We start from the raw sequence: 22242 nt of genomic DNA on the forward strand, positions 1-22242 counted from the left end.
CTATACCCTATAGAAATGCTATAAAGCTGTACAGCAGGGGGCTCTTCATGGGGTATGAATCTCATCTTCTTGATGATTGTGTCTCCGCAGGTGACGTCTCTGTAGGCGCTGGTTTTACTCTTACACCACAAGGATGGAGAATGAGCCCCCATGTTCCACCAGCAGCAGCCGCCCCTCAGGAGCAGCGACCGGCGGGATCCCTGACCGGCAGACCGTTCAGGTACCAATGATGCATAAGGGAACCCCTAATCCTGTGTGTTCTCTAGTAGATGATATTTAGGTACATACGGTTAGGGTTCCCAATGATCCATTATAGACAGGCATGTTATAAAGGAGCAGTGCAGACGTGTATGTTTGTTCACATTATAATGCATGGAGGCGGGGGGAGTTCAGGGTCTTCGAATTAATGGAGAACTGTATCATGTGACACTGGTTGTGGGTGTGCTGTGGGGCCAGAGCCCTGTTATGCCGGGGTCAGTGGCATCCTGGAAGAATGGTCAGTGGTGGCACATGGACCTGGGGTCTCTACCCTCTTCTCTACTCTTTGTATGGTCTGTAGGAAAGATGTCCGGAGGGGGCAGGGGTTACATAGCTTCACTGCTAATACAGAAACCATCCTAGGAGAAGGCACTGCACCCTCCACATATCCCAGGAGAAGGCACTGCACCCTCCACATATCCCAGGAGAAGGCACTGCACCCTCCACATATCCCAGGAGAAGGCACTGCACCCTCCACATATCCCAGGAGAAGGCACTGCACCCTCCACATAACCCAGGAGAATGTACTGCACCCTCCACATATCTCAGGAGAAGGCACTGCACCCTCCACATATCTCAGGAGAAGGCACTGCACCCTCCACATATCCCAGGAGAAGACACTGCACCCTCCACATATCCCAGGAGAAGGCACTGCACCCTCTACATATCCCAGGAGAAGGCACTGCACCCTCCACATATCTCAGGAGAAGGCACTGCACCCTCCACATATCCCAGGAGAAGGCACTGCACCCTCCACATATCCCAGGAGAAGACACTGCACCCTCCACATATCCCAGGAGAAGGCACTGCACCCTCCACATATCCCAGGAGAAGACGCTGCACCCTCCACATATCCCAGGAGAAGGCACTGCACCCTCCACATATCCCAGGAGAAGACGCTGCACCCTCCACATATCCCAGGAGAAGACACTGCACCCTCCACACTCATCCCAGGAGAAGGCACTGCACCCTCCACATATCCCAGGAGAAGACACTGCACCCTCCACATATCCCAGGAGAAGACACTGCACCCTCCACATATCCCAGGAGAAGACAATGCACCCTCCACATATCCCAGGAGATGGCACTGCACCCTCCACATATCCCAGGAGAAGGCACTGCACCCTACACATAACCCAGGAGAAGGCACTGCACCCTGCACATATCCCAGGAGAATGTACTGCACCCTCCACATATCCCAGGAGAAGGTACTGCACCCTCCACATAACCCAGAAGAAGGCACTGCACCCTGCACATATCCCAGGAGAAGGCACTGCACCCTCCACATATCCCAGGAGAAGGCACTGCACCCTCCAGATATCCCAGGAGAAGGCACTGCACCCTCCACATTTCCCAGGAGAAGGCACTGCACCCTCCACATATCCCAGGAGAAGGCACTGCACCCTCCACATATCCCAGGAGAAGGCACTGCACCCTCCACATATCCCAGGAGGAGGCACTGCACCCGCCACATATCCCAGGAGAAGGCACTGCACCCTCCACACTCATCCCAGGAGAAGGTACTGCACCCTCCACATTTCCCAGGAGAAGGGACTGCACCCTCCACATATCCCAGGAGAAGACACTGCACCCTCTACATATCCCAGGAGAAGGCACTGCACCCTCCACATATCCCAGGAGAAGGCACTGCACCCTCCACATATCCCAGGAGAAGGGACTTCACCCCCCACATTTTCCAGAAGGCACTGCACCCTCCACATATCCCAGGAGAAGGCACTGCACCATCCACATATCCCAGGAAAAGGCACTGCACCCTCCACACTCATCCCAGGAGAAGGCACTGCACCCTCCACATATCCCAGGAGAAGGCACTGCACCCTCCACATATCCCAGGAGAAGGGACTTCACCCCCCACATTTTCCAAAAGGCACTGCACCCTCCACATATCCCAGGAGAAGGCACTGCACCCTCCACATATCCCAGGAGAAGGCACTGCACCCCTCCACATATCCCAGGAGAAGGCACTGCACCCTCCACATATCACAGGAGAAGGCACTGCACCCCTCCACATATCCCAGGAGAAGGCACTGCACCCTCCACATATCCCAGGAGAAGGCACTGCACCCCTCCACATATCCCAGGAGAAGGCACTGCACCCTCCACATATCCCAGGAGAAGGCACTGCACCCTCCACATATCCCAGGAGAAGGGACTTCACCCCCCACATTTTCCAAAAGGCACTGCACCCTCCACATATCCCAGGAGAAGGCACTGCACCCTCCACATATCCCAGGAGAAGGCACTGCACCCCTCCACATATCCCAGGAGAAGGCACTGCACCCTCCACATATCCCAGGAGAAGGGACTTCACCCCCCACATTTTCCAAAAGGCACTGCACCCTCCACATATCCCAGGAGAAGGCACTGCACCCTCCACATATCCCAGGAGAAGGCACTGCACCCCTCCACATATCCCAGGAGAAGGCACTGCACCCCTCCACATATCCCAGGAGAAGACACTGCACCCTCCACACTCATCCCAGGAGAAGACACTGCACCCTCCACATATCCCAGGGGAAGGCACTGCACCCTCCACATATCCCAGGAGAAGGCACTGCACCCTCCACATATCCCAGGGGAAGGCACTGCACCCTCCACATATCCCAGGAGAAGACACTGCACCCCCTACATATCCCAGGAGAAGGCACTGCACCCTCCACATATCCCAGGGGAAGGCACTGCACCCTCCACATATCCCAGGAGAAGACACTGCACCCCCTACATATCCCAGGAGAAGACACTGCACCCCCTACATATCCCAGGAGAAGGCACTGCACTTCTGTCCATTCCTATGAATGCCCAAATGCACCTTACTGCCCAGTACCTGCCTGCAATGTCATGTAACTGCCCAGTAGTCCTTGCACTGCCATGTGACTGCCCAGTACCTGCCTGCACCGCGATGTGACTTCCCAGTACCTGCCCGCACTGCCATGTGACTTCCCAGTACCTGCCCGCACTGCCATGTGACTGCCCAGTACCTGCCCGCACTGCCATGTGACTGCCCAGTACCTGCCTGCACTGCCATGTGACTGCCCAGTACCTGCCCGCACTGCCATGTGACTGCCCAGTACCTGCCCGCACTGCCATGTGACTGCCCAGTACCTGCCCGCACTGCCCTGTGACTGCCTAGTACCTGCCCGCACTGCCATGTGACTGCCCAGTACCTGCCTGCACTGCCATGTGACTGCCCAGTACCTGCCCTCACTGCCATGTGACTGCCCAGTACCTGCCTGCACTGCCATGTGACTGCCCAGTACCTGCCCGCATGGCCAAGTGACTGCCCAGTACCTGCCTGCACCGCGATGTGACTTCCCAGTACCTGCCTGCACTGCCATGTGACTGCCCAGTACCTGCCCGCACTGCCATGTGGCTGCCCAGTACCTGCCTGCACTGCCATGTGACTGCCCAGTACCTGCCTGCACTGCCATGTGACTGCCCAGTACCTGCCCGCACTGCCATGTGGCTGCCCAGTACCTGCCTGCACTGCCATGTGACTGCCCAGTACCTGCCTGCACTGCCATGTGACTGCCCAGTACCTGCCCGCATGGCCAAGTGACTGCCCAGTACCTGCCTGCACCGAGATGTGACTTCCCAGTACCTGCCTGCACTGCCATGTGACTGCCCAGTACCTGCCTGCACCGCGATGTGACTTCCCAGTACCTGCCCGCACTGCCATGTGACTGCCCAGTACCTGGCCACACTGCCATGTGACTGCCCAGTACCTGCCCTCACTGCCATGTGACTGCCCAGTACCTGCCTGCACTGCCATGTGACTGCCCAGTACCTGCCCTCACTGCCATGTGACTGCCCAGTACCTGCCCGCACTGCCCAGTACCTGCCCGCACTGCCATGTGACTGCCCAGTACCTGCCCGCACTGCCATGTGACTGCCCAGTACCTGCCTGCACTGCCATGTGACTGCCCAGTACCTGCCTGCCCCGCGATGTGACTTCCCAGTACCTGCCCGCACTGCCATGTGACTTCCCAGTACCTGCCCGCACTGCCATGTGACTGCCCAGTACCTGCCCGCACTGCCATGTGACTGCCCAGTACCTGCCTGCACTGCCATGTGACTGCCCAGTACCTGCCCGCACTGCCCAGTACCTGCCCGCACTGCCATGTGACTGCCCAGTACCTACCCGCACTGCCATGTGACTGCCCAGTACCTGCCCGCACTGCCATGTGACTGCCCAGTACCTGCCCGCACTGCCATGTGACTGCCCAGTACCTGCCTGCACTGCCATGTGACTGCCCAGTACCTGCCCGCACTGCCATGTGACTGCCCAGTACCTGCCTGCACTGCCATGTGACTGCCCAGTACCTGCCCGCACTGCCATGTGACTGCCCAGTACCTGCCTGCACTGCCATGTGACTGCCCAGTACCTGCCCGCACTGCCATGTGACTGCCCAGTACCTGCCCGCACTGCCATGTGACTGCCCAGTACCTGCCTGCACTGCCATGTGACTGCCCAGTACCTGCCCGCACTGCCATGTGACTGCCCAGTACCTGCCCGCACTGCCCAGTACCTGCCCGCACTGCCATGTGACTGCCCAGTACCTGCCCGCACTGCCATGTGACTGCCCAGTACCTGCCTGCACTGCCATGTGACTGCCCAGTACCTGCCTGCCCCGCGATGTGACTTCCCAGTACCTGCCCGCACTGCCATGTGACTTCCCAGTACCTGCCCGCACTGCCATGTGACTGCCCAGTACCTGGCCACACTGCCAAGTGACTGCCCAGTACCTGCCCGCACTGCCATGTGACTGCCCAGTACCTGCCCGCACTGCCATGTGACTGCCCAGTACCTGCCTGCACTGCCATGTGACTGCCCAGTACCTGCCTGCCCCGTGATGTGACTGCCCAGTACCTGCCCGCACTGCCATGTGACTGCCCAGTACCTACCCGCACTGCCATGTGACTGCCCAGTACCTGCCCGCACTGCCATGTGACTGCCCAGTACCTGCCCGCACTGCCATGTGACTGCCCAGTACCTGCCTGCACTGCCATGTGACTGCCCAGTACCTGCCCGCACTGCCATGTGACTGCCCAGTACCTGCCTGCACTGCCATGTGACTGCCCAGTACCTGCCCGCACTGCCATGTGACTGCCCAGTACCTGCCCGCACTGCCATGTGACTGCCCAGTACCTGCCCGCACTGCCATGTGACTGCCCAGTACCTGCCCGCACTGCCATGTGACTGCCCAGTACCTGCCTGCACTGCCATGTGACTGCCCAGTACCTGCCCGCACTGCCATGTGACTGCCCAGTACCTGTCCGCACTGCCATGTGACTGCCCAGTACCCGGCATCAGTTAGCTACATGAGCTGCGTTTCCTGCTGTGACTCGGGGATGATGGAGGAGCTGAGAGAAGGGGAGGACAGTGATGGATGAGCCCCCACATCCGGGAGGAGACCCCTCCTATCTGTATAAGACCTCATTGTGCTAGGGGGTTCACCTCCTCACCCCTCTTAAACTCTGACCTTCCTCCCTTCATGAAGAACATTAACCCCTCCTGTGCCATCTCCACCTCTGCCTTCCTAACTTCTGAGCCGTCCATTCAACCTCGTGCCTGGTGGGGGAGAGGGAGCAGGGCTAGGGGGGGAGGGAGCAGGGCCGGGGGAGGGGCTGTACGCTGATAAGCATTGTATTTGGGGGTGGTGGCCCTTTAACTTCAGGCATCAGACCAAGCCACGGAGTCTCGCTCTTCTCTAGTTTAAGGTTTTACCTGTTGATGGTATGTATTAGCTTCAGCCTGTGATGTCATACCTGTGTATAATAAGGTGTGTGGTATATCTGCCATGATGTCATAGCTGTATATAATGAGGGGGGCGGGGATATTGTCCTGTGATGTCATAGCTGTAGTATATAATAAGGTGTGTGGTATATCTGCCAGTGATGTCATACCTGTATTATATAATAAGGTGGTGGTGGTGGGGGGATATCGGCCTGTGATGTCATAGCTGTATATAATAAGATGTGAGGTATATATGCCTGTGATATCATATCTGTAAATAATAAGGTGTGGGTATATATGGCTGTCATGTCATAGCTGTAGTATATAATAAGGTGTGTGGTATATCTGCCATGATGTCATAGCTGTATATAATAAGGGGGGCAGGGATATTGTCCTGTGATGTCATAGCTGTAGTATATAGTAAGGTGTGTGGTATATCTGCCAGTGATGTCATACCTGTATTATATAATAAGGTGGTGGTGGTGGGGGGGGGGATATCGGCCTGTGATGTCATAGCTGTATATAATAAGGGGGATGACAAAGCTGTATATAATAAGGGGGGGGGTATCTGCCAGTGATGTCATCGCTGTAGTATATAATAAGGTGTGTGATATATCTGCCTGGGATGTCATACCTGTATATATATGTGTGGTATATGTGCCAGTGATGTCATACCTGTATATAATAAGGGGGGAGGGGGTATCTGCCAGTGATGTCATCGCTGTAGTATATAATAAGGTGTGTGGTATATCTGCCAGTGATGTCATACCTGTATATAATAAGATGTGGGGTATATATGCCTGTGATGTCATAGCTGTAGTATATAATAAGGTGTGTGGCCTGTGATGTCATAGCTGTACATAATAAGGCGGGGGGGGGTATCTGCCAGTGATGTCATAGCTGTAGTATATAATAAGGTGTGTGGTATATCTGCCAGTGATGCCATAGCTGTATATAATAATGTGTGTGATATATCGACCTGTAATGTCATCGCTGTAGTATATAATAAGGTGTGGGGTATATCTGCCATTGATGTGGATGGGGATGTCCTGTTCTCTATAACTGTTGCTGTCTTCCATGCAGGTAATCCAGCAGGCTCTGAGCCGCCAGCCCAGCACCGCCGCGCAGTATCTGCAGCAAATGTACGCAGCTCAGCAGCAGCACCTAATGCTGCAAACCGCAGCGCTACAGCAACAGCAGCAGCAGCAGCACCTGAGCAGTGCCCAACTGCAGAGCCTGGCCGCAGCCCAGCAGGTGAGTGCCGCCTCCTCCTCCGGGGACGCTGAGGGGGGACCTCACCACGGACCTAACCTCCACTCTATTTCTAGGCCAACCTGGCCGCCAGCAGAGCGCCCCCTGCAGTCAGCACCTCTCAGCAGAGTCCTCCGCAGCCGCTGACGGTGAGTAACAGAAGTCTCCTTCCTGATACACAGCGCCAGGTGTGACTGCGGCTCAGCACCAGCCAGGACTACTATACTATACTATAACTGGTGCACAGCATAGCCGAGATGGTGCCATCACCAGACAGTATGCTGGGGTACAGACTTCCTGTAATAGGGTGCACAGTGTTGGGGTACAGACTTCCTGTAATAGGGTGCACAGTGTTGGGGTACAGACTTCCTGTAATAGGGTACACAGTGTTGGGGTACAGGCTTCCTGTAATAGGGTGCGCAGTGTTGGGGTACAGGCTTCCTGTAATAGGGTGCACAGTGTTGGGGTGCAGGCTTCATGTACTGAGGTGCTCAGTGTTGGGGGTCAGACTTCCTGTATAAGGGTGCACAGTGTTGGGGTGCAGACTTCATGTATTGAGGTGCACAGTGTTGGGGTGCAGGCTTCATGTACGGAGGTGCACAGTGTTGGGGTGCAGACTTCATGTATTGAAGTGCACAGTGTTGGGGTGCAGGCTTCATGTATTGAGGTGCACAGTGTTGGGGTGCAGGCTTCATGTATTGAGGTGCACAGTGTTGGGGTGCAGGCTTCATGTAATGGGGTGCACAGTGTTGGGGTGCAGACTTCATGTATTGAGGTGCACAGTGTTGGGGTTCAGGCTTCATGTATTGAGGTGCACAGTGTTGGGGTGCAGGCTTCATGTACGGAGGTGCCCAGTGTTGGGGTGCAGGTTTTATGTATTGAGGTGCACAGTGTTGGGGTGCAGGCTTCATGTATGGAGGTGCACAATGTTGGGGTGCAGGCTTCATGTATTGAGGTGCACAGTGTTGGGGTGCAGGCTTCATGTATGGAGGTGCACAATGTTGGGGTGCAGGCTTCATGTACGGAGGTGCACAATGTTGGGGTGCAGGTATCATGTATTGAGGTGCACAGTGTTTGGGTGCAGGCTTCATGTATTGAGGTGCACAGTGTTAGGGTGCAGGTTTTATGTATTGAGGTGCATAGTCTTGGGGTGCAGGCTTCATGTATTGAGGTGCAGGTTTTATGTATTGAGGTGCAGAGTGTTGGGGTGCAGACTTCCTGTACGGAGGTGCACAATATTGGGGTGCAGAGAGCTGATTGTTACCTGTTCCCTCCTCAGATCATCCAGCGTCCGCAGACGATCAGTGCGGCGCCCCCCTCCTCCTCAGGGATCACTCAGCAGGCCGTGCTCCTGGGAAACGCTGCATCTCCATCGCTGAGCGCCAACCAGGCCCAGATGTATCTGCGAGCACAGATGGTGGGTGTAATAACAGGGCAGTGGGTGACGGGGGTCTGTCTATGAAGCTGAGGACCCTGCATGGGGTGGATTAGAGTTTGGACTTGTGCATCCATTGGCCTATCATACTCTACTCATAGAGAGGGAGCACCAGCGCCCCCAGTGTCAGTCTCTCATTCCTACAGCTGTGATTGCTAGTCCACATCTTTGAAGCGGTAGTTAACAAAAACATTTTTTCTTTCAAATCAGCTGGTGCCAGAGATTTGTAATTTACTTGTATTAAAACTCTCCAGTCTTCCAGTACTTATCAGCTGTTGTATGTCCTGCAGGAAGTGATGTATAGGCTCCGTTCACCTTCCTCTGATTTGCTGCTGCTCTAGACAGTTCCTGACATGGACAGAGGTGGCAGCAGAGATTGGTAATTTACTTATATTACAAATCTCAAGTCTTCCAGTACTTTTCCAGTACTTATGTCCTGCAGGAAGTGGTGTATTCTCTCCAGCCTGGACAGCACAAGAGGTTTTCTATGGAGATTTGCTGTTGCTCTGGACAGTTCCTGACATGGACAGAGGAGGCAGCAGAGAGCACTGTGTCAGACTGGAAAGAATACACCACTTCCTGCAGGGCATACAGCAGCTAATAAGTATTGGAAGACTGGAGACTTTTAAATAGACACATCTGTAAAGTTAAGTTCAAGTTGATGGGGTCTTTAACAGAGGGGAGCAGCAGTAGAGGCTGCAGGGAGCAGAGGGAGGGGCTGCGGCAAGCAGTGGGAGGGGCCACAAGGAGGAGCGGGAGGGGCTGCTGGGAACAGTGGGAGGGGCCACAAGGAGGAGTGGGAGGGGCTGCTGGGAGCAGTGGGAGGGGCCACAAGGAGGAGCAGGAGGGGCTGCTGGGAGCAGTGGGAGGGGCACGAGGAGAAGCGGGAGGGGCTGCGGGGAGCAGAGGGAGGGGCCGTGGGGAGCAGCAAGAGAGGCTGCCCGGACAATCATTAGATTGTTTGGGCTGCCCATTGAAGTTGCAGACATGGTCGGCTGTTTCAACATTGAAAGATCAGCTGAAATCGTGCATGTCGGCTGATCGTGGTCAATAATTCTTTGGAGTAATAGGGCATGTTAAAAGACGGCGGTCTTTCAATATGTCCTAATACTCCAAACAATTATTGTCCGGAACCACCAGTAATCGGCCAAGTAAGGGTCCTATTCTACGGGCCGATGGGGGTCCGATCAACAATGTAAACGAGTGCCGATCTGCTAGATCGGCGCTCGTTTACTGGGCCTACTCCACAGCCCGATAATCGTTACCGATGTCCTTGCAGCCCTTGTTTAAACACCATACTTTACCTATCCAGGCTGCAGGTCTTTCCTGCTCTCCTTCTCCCCGGGTCCAGCGCACAGCAGCAGCTTCGGTGCGACCTGTCTGAGCTGACAGACCACACAGCCAATCAGTGGCCACAGTGCTGTTTCTAAATCATCAGACACCGACCGCGCATCGCTATTCCATGTTTGCACCTAAATAAACGATTAGCTGATGACACGATCATCGGCTGATCGTTGTCTCTATTCCACGGAGCGATAATCGGCTGAATCAGGCCGATTCGGCCGATTATCGCTCCGTGGAATAGGCCCCTAAGTCCAATAATCCTTTTTGTGGTTAGGCTTAGTTCCCACTGAGCAAAACTAGCGGAATTCCGCGGCGGAGAAGCCAAAGCCAGGAACAGACTTTAAACAGAGAACAGGTCATAAAAGAAAGACTGAGATTTCTCCTCTTTACAAATCCATTCCTGGCTTTGTTTTCACCAATTGCAGCCACAACTCTGTATGTGTGAACGCACTGTTACCAGTGATCTAAGAGAAGGAAGAGATCAGCGAGTGGTACGAGAGGAGGAGACGAGCAGTGATCTAAGAGAAGGAAGAGATCAGCGAATGGTGTGAGAGGAGGAGACGAGCAGTGATCTAAGAGAAGGAAGAGATCAGCGAATGGTGTGAGAGGAGGAGACGAGCAGTGATCTGAGAGAAGGAAGAGATCAGCGAATGGTGTGAGAGGAGGAGACAAGCAGTGATCTGAGAGAAGGAAGAGATCAGCGAGTGGTGTGAAAGGAGGAGACGAGCAGTGATCTGAGAGAAGGAAGAGATCAGCGAATGGTGTGAGAGGAGGAGACAAGCAGTGATCTAAGAGAAGGAAGAGATCAGCGAATGGTGTGAGAGGAGGAGACAAGCAGTGATCTGAGAGAAGGAAGAGATCAGCGAATGGTGTGAGAGGAGGAGACAAGCAGTGATCTAAGAGAAGGAAGAGATCAGCGAATGGTGTGAGAGGAGGAGACGAGCAGTGATCTGAGAGAAGGAAGAGATCAGCGAGTGGTGTGAGAGGAGGAGACGAGCAGTGATGATATATGGGCTGTGTGATGGTGTATGGGCTGTGTGATGATGTATGGGCTGTGTGATGATATATGGGCTGTGTGATGGTGTATGGGCTGTGTGATGATATATGGGCTGTGTGATGATATATGGGCTGTGTGATGATATATGGGCTGTGTGATGATGTATGGGCTGTGTGATGATATATGGGCTGTGTGATGGTGTATGGGCTGTGTGATGATATATGGGCTGTGTGATGGTGTATGGGCTGTGTGATGATGTATGGGCTGTGTGATGATGTATGGGCTGTGTGATGATATATGGGCTGTGTGATGATATATGGGCTGTGTGATGGTGTATGGGCTGCGACCGATGGTGTATGGGCTGTGTGATGGTGTATGGGCTGTGTGATGGTGTATGGGCTGTGTGATGGTGTATGGGCTGTGTGATGATATATGGGCTGTGTGATGATGTATGGGCTGTGTGATGATGTATGGGCTGTGTGATGATATAAGCTTCCTGCATGTTCTTTCTTTTAGCTGATCTTTACCCCGGCAGCCACTGTGAGCAGCATCCCATCTGAGGTCAGCCCAGGGACCACCACTCAGGTAAGTGACTCCATCACTGGGGTCTCCCACAGGCAGCAGGGGGAGCATAGCGGGCCCCGCACCTCAGGGCCCCTCCAGCTCCTGTGCATATTCTCTTATCATGTCTTTAGGTACAGAATCTGGCTGTGCGAGGAGGAAGCCTCAGCCAATCACAGCTTCCCAGTCTATCCACCACCACCAGTAACCTCCAACCAGTCACATCTGCATCACAGACCAAAACCACAGGAAACCCACAAAGTGACCCCTCAGCCAAGAGCACAGAAAGCCGGGGGAGCACCGGCCGGACCCTGGTACCTGTCCCAGCGCACCCCATCATTACTACAGGTGAGACTGTGCCTGTACCCCCATATACAGTACATGACCCTGTACCCCCAAATACAGTACATGAGCCTGTACCCCCATATACAGTACATGACCCTGTACCCCCAAATACATTACATGAGCCTGTACCCCCATATACAGTACATGACCCTGTACCCCCAAATACATTACATGAGCCTGTACCCCCATATACAGTACATGACCCTGTACCCCAATATACAGTGCATGACCCTGTGCCCCCATATACAGTACATGACCCTGTACCCCCATATACAGTACATGACCCTGTGCCCCCATATACAGTACATGACCCAATACCCCCATATACAGTACATGACCCTGTACCCCCATATACAGTAAATGACCCTGTACCCCCATATATAGTGCATGACCCTGTACCCCCATATACTGTACATGACCCTGTACCCTTATATACATTCCAGACCCTGTACCCCCATATACAGTACATGACCCTGTACCCCCATATACAGTGCATTACCCTGTACATCTATATACAGTACATGACCCTGTACCCCCATATACAGTGCATTACCCTGTACCCCCATATACAGTGCATTACCCTGTACATCCATATACAGTACATGACCCTGTACCCCCATATACAGTACATGACCCTGTACCCCCATATACAGTACATGACCCTGTACCCCCATATACAGTGCATGAACCTGTACCCCCATATACAGTACATGACCCTGTACCCTTATATACATTTCAGACCCTGTAACCCCATATACAGTACATGACCCTGTGCCCGATATACAGTGCATGAACCTGTACCCCCATATACAGTACATGACCCTGTACCCTTATATACATTTCAGACCCTGTACCCCCATATATAGTGCATGAGCCTGTGCCCGATATACAGTACATGACCCTGTACCCCTATATACAGTAAATGACCCTGTACCCCCATATACAGTACATGACCCTGTACCCCCATATACAGTACATGACCCTGTGCCCCCATGTACAGTACATGACCCTGTACCCCCATATACTGTACATGACCCTGTACCCCCATATACAGTACATGACCCTGTACCCTTATATACAGTACATGACCCTGTGCCCCCATGTACAGTACATGACCCTGTACCCCCATATACTGTACATGACCCTGTACCCCCATATACAGTACATGACCCTGTGCCCCCATATACTGTACATGACCCGGTACCCCCATATACTGTACATGACCCTGTACCCCCATATACTGTACATGACCCTGTACCCCCATATACAGTGCATGACCCTGTACCCCCATATACAGTGCATGACCCTGTACCCCCATATACAGTACATGACCCAGTACCCCCATATACTGTACATGACCCTGTACCCCCATATACAGTACATGACCCTGTACCCCCATATATAGTACATGACCCTGTACCCTCATATATAGTACATGACCCTGTACCCCCATATACAGTACATGACCCTGTACCCCCATATACAGTACATGACCCTGTACCCCCATATATAGTACATGACCCGGTACCCCCATATACTGTACATGACCCTGTACCCCCATATATAGTACATGACCCTGTACCCCCATATACAGTGCATGACCCTGTACTCCCATATAAAGTGCATGACCCTGTACCCCCATATACTGTACATGACCCTGTACCCCCATATATAGTACATGACCCTGTACCCCCATATACAGTACATGACCCTGTACCCCCATATACTGTACATGACCCTGTACCCCCATATACAGTACATGACCCTGTGCCCCCATATACAGTACATGACCCTGTACCCCCATATACAGTACATGACCCTGTACTCCCATATACTGTACATGACCCTGTACCCCCATATATAGTACATGACCCTGTACCCCCATATACAGTACATGACCCTGTACCCCCATATACAGTACATGACCCTGTACCCCCATATACAGTACATGACCCTGTACCCCCATATATAGTACATGACCCTGTACCCCCATATACAGTACATGACCCTGTGCCCCCATATACAGTACATGACTCTGTACCACCATATACAGTACATGACCCTGTACCCCCATATATAGTACATGACCCTGTACCCCCATATACAGTACATGACCCTGTACCCTTATATACAGTACATGACCCTGTACCCCCATATACAGTACATGACCCTGTGCCCCCATATACAGTACATGACTCTGTACCCCCATATACAGTACATGACCCTGTACCCCCATATACAGTACATGACCCTGTACCCCCATATACAGTACATGACCCTGTACCCCCATATATAGTACATGACCCTGTACCCCCATATACAGTACATGACCCTGTGCCCCCATATACAGTACATGACTCTGTACCACCATATACAGTACATGACCCTGTACCCCCATATATAGTACATGACCCTGTACCCCCATATACAGTACATGACCCTGTACCCTTATATACAGTACATGACCCTGTACCCCCATATACAGTACATGACCCTGTGCCCCCATATACAGTACATGACTCTGTACCACCATATACAGTACATGACCCTGTGCCCCCATATAGAGTACATGACCCTGTACCCCCATATACAGTACATGACCCTGTACCCCCATATACAGTACATGACCCTGTACCCTTATATACAGTACATTGGGGGTGATCACCTGATCTGCCTTTAGGGGCCGCACACAGACGGTTCTTCTCTTCTCGGATGAAGCAGCAGTTGTCATGGTAACAGCCCCCACTTCTGACAAGTATAAATAATTGATCATCCATTGCCTCCACCCCAGGCTTTATATTAACCCATCGTGTGCCGGAGGCCAGACAGACGTAACGTGATTAAACATTTATGGGACTGGCTGGTTGTAAGAAGCGGAGGGAGGAGAGCGGGGGAGACAATGCAGACCATAGTGCACAGGTACCCCGCAGCGACAAGGTGTCCAGCTAAGGAGACTCTGGGGACTGGACCCTATAGGGGTCGGCAGCTATTACTGGGCCCTATAGGGATAAGCCTATATTACTGGACCCTATAGGGATAAGCCTCTAATACTGGGCCCTAACAGGATACGCCTCTAATACTGGGCCCTATAGGGATAAGCCTCTAATACTGGACCCTATAGGGATAAGCCTCTAATACTGGGCCCTATAGGGATAAGCCTCTATTTCTGGGCCCTATAGGGATAAGCCTCTAATACTGGGCCCTATAGGGATAAGCCTCTAATACTGGGCCCTATAGGGATAAGCCTCTATTACTGGACCCTATAGGGATAAGCCTCTAATACTGGGCCCTATAGGGATAAGCCTCTAATACTGGGCCCTATAGGGATAAGCCTCTATTACTGGGCCCTAACAGGATACGCCTCTAATACTGGGCCCTATAGGGATAAGCCTCTAATACTGGACCCTATAGGGATAAGCCTCTATTACTGGGCTCTATAGGGATAAGCCTCTATTACTGGGCCCTATAGGGATAAGCCTATATTACTGGGCCCTATAGGGATAAGCCTCTATTACTGGACTCTATAGGGATAAGCCTCTAATACTGGGCCCTATAGGGATAAGCCTCTATTACTGGGCCCTATAGGGATAAGCCTCTATTACTGGGTCCTATAGGGATAAGCCTCTAATACTGGACTCTATAGGTATAAGCCTCTTATTAATGGACCCTATAGGGATAAGCCTCTAATACTGGGCCCTATAGGGATAAGCCTCTATTACTGGGCCCTATAGGGATAAGCCTCTAATACTGGGCCCTATAGGGATAAGCCTCTATTACTGGGTCCTATAGGGATAAGCCTCTAATACTGGGCCCTATAGGTATAAGCTTCTATTACTGGACCCCATAGGGATAATCCTATAATACTGGGCCCTATAGGGATAAGCCTCTAATACTGGGCCCTATAGGGATAAGCCTCTATTACTGGGCCCTATAGGGATAAGCCTCTATTACTGGGCCCTATAGGGATAATCCTATAATACTGGGCCCTATAGGGATAAGCCTCTAATACTGGGCCCTATAGGGATAAGCCTCTAATACTGGGCCCTATAGGGATAATCCTATAATACTGGGCCCTATAGGGATAAGCCTCTAATACTGGGCCCTATAGGGATAAGCCTCTATTACTGGGCCCTATAGGGATAAGCCTCTATTACTGGGCCCTATAGGGATAATCCTATAATACTGGGCCCTATAGGGATAAGCCTCTAATACTGGGCCCTATAGGGATAAGCCTCTATTACTGGGCCCTATAGGGATAATCCTATAATACTGGGCCCTATAGGGATAAGCCTCTAATACTGGGCCCTATAGGGATAAGCCTCTATTACTGGGCCCTATAGGGATAAGCCTCTATTACTGGGCCCTATAGGGATAAGCCTATAATACTGGGCCCTATAGGGATAAGCCTCTAATTCTTGGCCCCATAGAGATAAGCCTTTATGACTGGACCAAATAGGGTGTCTGCCACTAGGATATGAATATATAGAGGTCAGTGGCTATTATTAGACCTTGTAGGGGTCAGCTCTATTATTGGAGTTTATAGGTGTTGGATATATTTGGGCCGGGGGTATCATGGCTGAACATGACTGGCCAATTGGCGTGGTGGCTGAAAATGACTAGGCTGGTGCTGGTGTTGCTGTACATGAGTGGGCTAGTCATGGGGTAGACATGTTTGGACCAGTGGTGATATGGCTGAACCTGACTAAGATGGTGGGGCTGGACATGACTGGGCAATGGTTGCCACTCTGCATCTGGATATACAGTGGGGAAAATATGTATTTGATCCGCTGCCAATTTAGCAATTTTGGGAGAGGGGTGTAAAATTTCTGGTAGGGGTAAATCCTCCTTACCCAACAAGGCTGACAGTCATCTTGAGTTTCTTCCAATTTCTAATAATTTCACCAACAGTTGTTACCTTCTCACCAAGCTGTCTGCCTATTGTCTGGTAGCCCATCCCAGCCTTGTGCAGGTCCGCAATTTTGTTCCTGGTCCTTAGACAACTCTGTGGTCTTGGCCATGGTGGAGAAGTTTGAGTGTTATTGAGAAACTGTGAGAGGCAGAATTCTTGCTGGTCGCTCGGTGATCAAATCCTTATTTCATGGAAGAAAATGGGGAATAGGTGAAGGTAAAGTATATTGCCCCCTTCTCCATTCTGTGTAGGAGATCGGCAGCGGATCAGATACTTATCCTCCCCATGTGTGAAGGTTTTATGACCGCTCTATTTCCGTGTCCTCTGCGGTCAGTGATGCGTCCGTGTTACGCAGGGCACAGGGCAGCCAGCGGGTGAGGGGACACCATCTTGTCATTTTCCTCACCCCCTGGATTCTCCTCTGTGCCGCACTCACTTGTCTCTGTTGCTGTGCTGACCGCCTCAGGCGCAGACACGGCTCTTTTATTTCATGGAAAACTCTGACACAAAAGACTTTTAATACTATGCAAATCTGCTGCTCCAGCCCCAGGTGACAATGCGGCCCTGTGTGTCCCCGGCCAGCTGCTGGGCACCATAGCCTGGCCGATCTCCAGAGACTGGCGATAATCCCGTCCTCATCCACTGCCTGTGCCGAGATCAGGAGCGTGTCAGCCGGCAGCATAGATAGCAGTCAGCATAGATAGCAATCAGTATAGGTGATAGGCAGTATAGATAGCACTCAGTATAGGTGATGGGCAGTATAGATAGCAGTCAGTATAGGTGATAGGCAGTATAGATAGCAGCCAGAATAGATAGCAGTCAGTACAGGTGATGGGCAGTATAGATAGTAGTCAGTATAGATAGCAGTCAGTATAGGTGATGGGCAGTATAGATAGCAGTCAGTATAGGTGATAGGCAGTATAGATAGCAGTCAGTTTAGGTTATGGGTAGTATAGATAGCAGTCAGTATAGGTGATAGGCAGTATAGATAGCAGTCAGTATAGGTCATAGGCAGTATAGACCGCAGGCAGTATAGGTTATGTGTAGTATAGATAGCAGTCAGTATAGGTGATGAGCAGTATAGATAGCAGTCAGTATAGGTGATGGGCAGTATAGATAGCAGTCAGTATAGGTGATGGGCAGTATAGATAGCAGTCAGTATAGGTGATGGGCAGTATAGATAGCAGTCAGTATAGGTGATAGGCAGTATAGATAGCAGTCAGTATAGGTTATGGGTAGTATAGATAGCAGTCAGTATAGGTGAAAGGCAGTATAGATAGTAGTCAGTATAGGTCATAGGCAGTATAGACCGCAGGCAGTATAGGTTATGTGTAGTATAGATAGCAGTCAGTATAGGTGATGAGCAGTATAGATAGCAGTCAGTATAGGTGATGAGCAGTATAGATAGCAGTCAGTATAGGTGATAGGCAGTATAAATAGCAGTCAGTATAGGTGATGGGCAGTATAGATAGCAGTCAGTATAAGTGATGAGCAGTATAGATAGCAGGCAGTATAGCTGATAGGCAGTATAGATAGCAGTCAGTATAGCTGATAGGCAGTATAGATAGCAGTCAGTATAGGTGATAGGCAGTATAGATAGCAGTCAGTATAGGTGATGAGCAGTATAGATAGCAGTCAGTATAGGTGATAGGCAGTATAGATAGCAGCCAGAATAGATAGCAGTCAGTACAGGTGATGGGCAGTATAGATAGTAGTCAGTATAGATAGCAGTCAGTATAGGTGATGGGCAGTATAGATAGCAGTCAGTATAGGTGATAGGCAGTATAGATAGCAGTCAGTATAGGTTATGGGTAGTATAGATAGCAGTCAGTATAGGTGAAAGGCAGTATAGATAGTAGTCAGTATAGGTCATAGGCAGTATAGACCGCAGGCAGTATAGGTTATGTGTAGTATAAATAGCAGTCAGTATAGGTGATGAGCAGTATAGATAGCAGTCAGTATAGGTGATGAGCAGTATAGATAGCAGTCAGTATAGGTGATGGGCCTTTCAGTATAGGTGGTGGGCAGTGTAGATAGCAGTCAGTATAGGTGATGAGCAGTATAGATAGCAGTCAGTATAGGTGATGGGCAGTATAGATAGCAGTCAGTATAGGTGATGGGCAGTGTAGATAGCAGTCAGTATAGGTGATGAGCAGTATAGATAGCAGGCAGTATAGGTGATGGGCAGTATAGATAGCAGTCAGTATAGGTGATGGGCAGTATAGATAGCAGTCAGTGTAGGTAATAGGCAGTATAGATAGCAGTCAGTATAGGTGATGAGCAGTATAGATAGCAGTCAGTGTAGGTAATAGGCAGTATAGATAGCAGTCAGTATAGGTGATGGGCAGTGTAGATAGCAGTCAGTATAAGTGATGAGCAGTATAGATAGCAGTCAGTATAGCTGATAGGCAGTATAGATAGCAGGCAGTATAGCTGATAGGCAGTATAGATAGCAGGCAGTATAGCTGATAGGCAGTATAGATAGCAGTCAGTATAGGTGATAGGCAATGTAGATAGCAGTCAGTATAGGTCATGGGCAGTGTAGATAGCAGGCAGTATAGCTGATAGGCAGTATAGATAGCAGTCAGTATAGCTGATAGGCAGTATAGATAGCAGTCAGTATAGGTGATAGGCAGTATAGATAGCAGTCAGTGTAGGTAATAGGCAGTGTAGATAGCAGGCAGTATAGCTGATAGGCAGTATAGATAGCAGGCAGTATAGGTGATGAGCAGTATAGATAGCAGTCAGTATAGGTGATAGGCAATGTAGATAGCAGTCAGTATAGGTGATGAGCAGTATAGATAGCAGTCAGTATAGGTGATGAGCAGTATAGATAGCAGGCAGTATAGGTGATGAGCAGTATAGATAGCAGTCAGTATAGGTGATAGGCAGTATAGATAGCAGTCAGTATAGGTGATGAGCAGTATAGATAGCAGTCAGTGTAGGTAATAGGCAGTATAGATAGCAGTCAGTATAGGTGATGGGCAGTGTAGATAGCAGTCAGTATAAGTGATGAGCAGTATAGATAGCAGTCAGTATAGCTGATAGGCAGTATAGATAGCAGTCAGTATAGGTGATAGGCAGTATAGATAGCAGTCAGTATAGGTGGTGGGCAGTGTAGATAGCAGTCAGTATAGGTGATGAGCAGTATAGATAGCAGTCAGTATAGGTGATGAGCAGTATAGATAGCAGTCAGTATAGGTGATGAGCAGTATAGATAGCAGGCAGTATAGCTGATAGGCAGTATAGATAGCAGTCAGTATAGGTGATAGGCAGTATAGATAGCAGTCAGTATAGGTGATGAGCAGTATAGATAGCAGGCAGTATAGGTGATAGGCAGTATAGATAGCAGTCAGTGTAGGTAATAGGCAGTATAGATAGCAGTCAGTATAGGTGATAGGCAATGTAGATAGCAGTCAGTATAGGTGATGAGCAGTATAGATAGCAGTCAGTATAGGTGATAGGCAGTGTAGATAGCAGTCAGTATAGGTGATGAGCAGTATAGATAGCAGGCAGTATAGGTGATGAGCAGTATAGATAGCAGTCAGTATAGGTGATGGGCAGTATAGATAGCAGGCAGTATAGGTCATGGGCAGTGTAGATAGCAGTCAGTATAGGTGATAGGCAGTATAGATAGCAGGCAGTATAGCTGATAGGCAGTATAGATAGCAGTCAGTATAGGTGATAGGCAGTATAGATAGCAGGCAGTATAGCTGATAGGCAGTATAGATAGCAGGCAGTATAGCTGATAGGCAGTATAGATAGCAGTCAGTATAGGTCATGGGCAGTGTAGATAGCAGTCAGTATAGGTGATAGGCAGTATAGATAGCAGTCAGTATAGGTGATAGGCAGTATAGATAGCAGTCAGTGTAGGTAATAGGCAGTATAGATAGCAGGCAGTATAGCTGATAGGCAGTATAGATAGCAGTCAGTATAGGTGATAGGCAATGTAGATAGCAGTCAGTATAGGTGATAGGCAATGTAGATAGCAGTCAGTATAGGTGATAGGCAGTGTAGATAGCAGTCAGTATAGGTGATAGGCAGTGTAGATAGCAGTCAGTATAGGTGATGAGCAGTATAGATAGCAGGCAGTATAGGTGATGAGCAGTATAGATAGCAGGCAGTATAGGTTATGGGTAGTATAGATAGCAGTCAGTATAGGTGATAGGCAGTATAGATAGCAGTCAGTATAAGGGATGGGCAGTATAGAAAGCAGCCGGTATAGCTGCCTCCATCTCTATGTATGTTGTTAAAGCAGAGCTCCTGACTGTATCATGGTTTTCCTTGCAGCCTGCTCCCCCCAGCTCATACAGCCACAGAGGCCGCTGCATATCCAGCCTCGCCCGATGCTGCCCGCGGTCAGCTCCTCAGCACAGCCTCTCACCCACCAGTGTCTCACCTCTCCAGCCATCACATCCTTGGCATCACTGGAGCCCTCATCCATGTGTGCTGAGACCAACGGGCATGGGCAGAGCCCCACCACCAGCCTGGTAGGGCCAGAGGTCACAGTGCAGCCCAAGCTTCTCCCAGTCAGCTCAGCGGTCATCCTGCAGATTCCGGCTGCTCCTGGCACGGTGAGTAAACCTGTAAATGAGGCAGAATTGTTGGGGTGGGGAGGGGTGGGTTGCATAAGTTACCAAAGAGAGGTTATGGACACAAGTCAGGATCTCAACACCCTAACCAAAAGCATCACAGATCCCTGTTTCAGCACAGAGTCATTAGATTGTGGATCGGGCAAGGACTCTGCCGGCCATGTTATACTTGTCTGAAACCAGCTGAAACCGGCACTTTGAAGGCACTTGCCTTCCTGTATACCCACCATAGGCCTCTGATGCTGCATCCATATTGTTCACCTCTCAGCTACTTCTGTACTTTGAAAGACACTATGACTGAGGACACCTGATAGAGACCTAGGGGCTGCGCCATGCGACAAGGAGGGCGCTGTGTTTTACATTGACTTACATGCCTGTCACCTTCTCATCTGACAATGTGCTTTGTCTTGCAGACTCCTCCAGCAGCAGAGACTCTCTTTAAACACTGCTCATCTATAACTCCTTCTCTGGTGAAGGTGCAGCCACCAGCGCCAATACATGCCGCCGCCGTGTCCATCTCCAGAGCCGCAGACCGTTACCGGGCACATGGTGAGTCCTGGTCATACGACCATGTGTTACAACAAAACCAAAGATTAGGGTGGGCACCGCCAGTGTACAAGCCTCAGCCTCGCATGAGGAAACACACAGTACTCTGCAAATACAAGGGTCATCCATGAAATATGGCTGCATATCAGAGTCTACCGAAACATCAGGAAAACACTACACAGAGTTTACCGGGAAACATCAGGAAAACACTACACAGAGTACACCAGGAAACATCAGGAAACACTACAC

General features: G+C 50.7%; 1 protein-coding gene across 3 annotated transcripts in view; it reads left to right on the forward strand.

The window, feature by feature from the left end:
• PHC2 (polyhomeotic homolog 2) overlaps positions 1–22242 on the forward strand; it is a 58750-nt gene that overhangs the window by 22031 nt on the left and 14477 nt on the right. Inside the window, exons 2-9 of one of the 3 annotated variants that reach the window (XM_069946941.1) lie at positions 91–220; positions 7097–7267; positions 7342–7413; positions 8544–8681; positions 11557–11625; positions 11736–11949; positions 21146–21429; positions 21861–21996. In XM_069946941.1, the coding sequence (XP_069803042.1) occupies positions 134–220; positions 7097–7267; positions 7342–7413; positions 8544–8681; positions 11557–11625; positions 11736–11949; positions 21146–21429; positions 21861–21996 (1171 nt within the window). In that variant the 5' untranslated portion in view covers positions 91–133. Of the gene's footprint in view, positions 1–90; positions 221–5942; positions 6014–7096; positions 7268–7341; positions 7414–8543; positions 8682–11556; positions 11626–11735; positions 11950–21145; positions 21430–21860; positions 21997–22242 lie in introns of those variants that run through there. The other 2 variants (XM_069946943.1, XM_069946944.1) reach the window with 2 other exon arrangements.

Source organism: Dendropsophus ebraccatus, chromosome 12, assembly GCF_027789765.1.
Source record: "Dendropsophus ebraccatus isolate aDenEbr1 chromosome 12, aDenEbr1.pat, whole genome shotgun sequence".
NCBI lineage: Eukaryota > Metazoa > Chordata > Amphibia > Anura > Hylidae > Dendropsophus > Dendropsophus ebraccatus.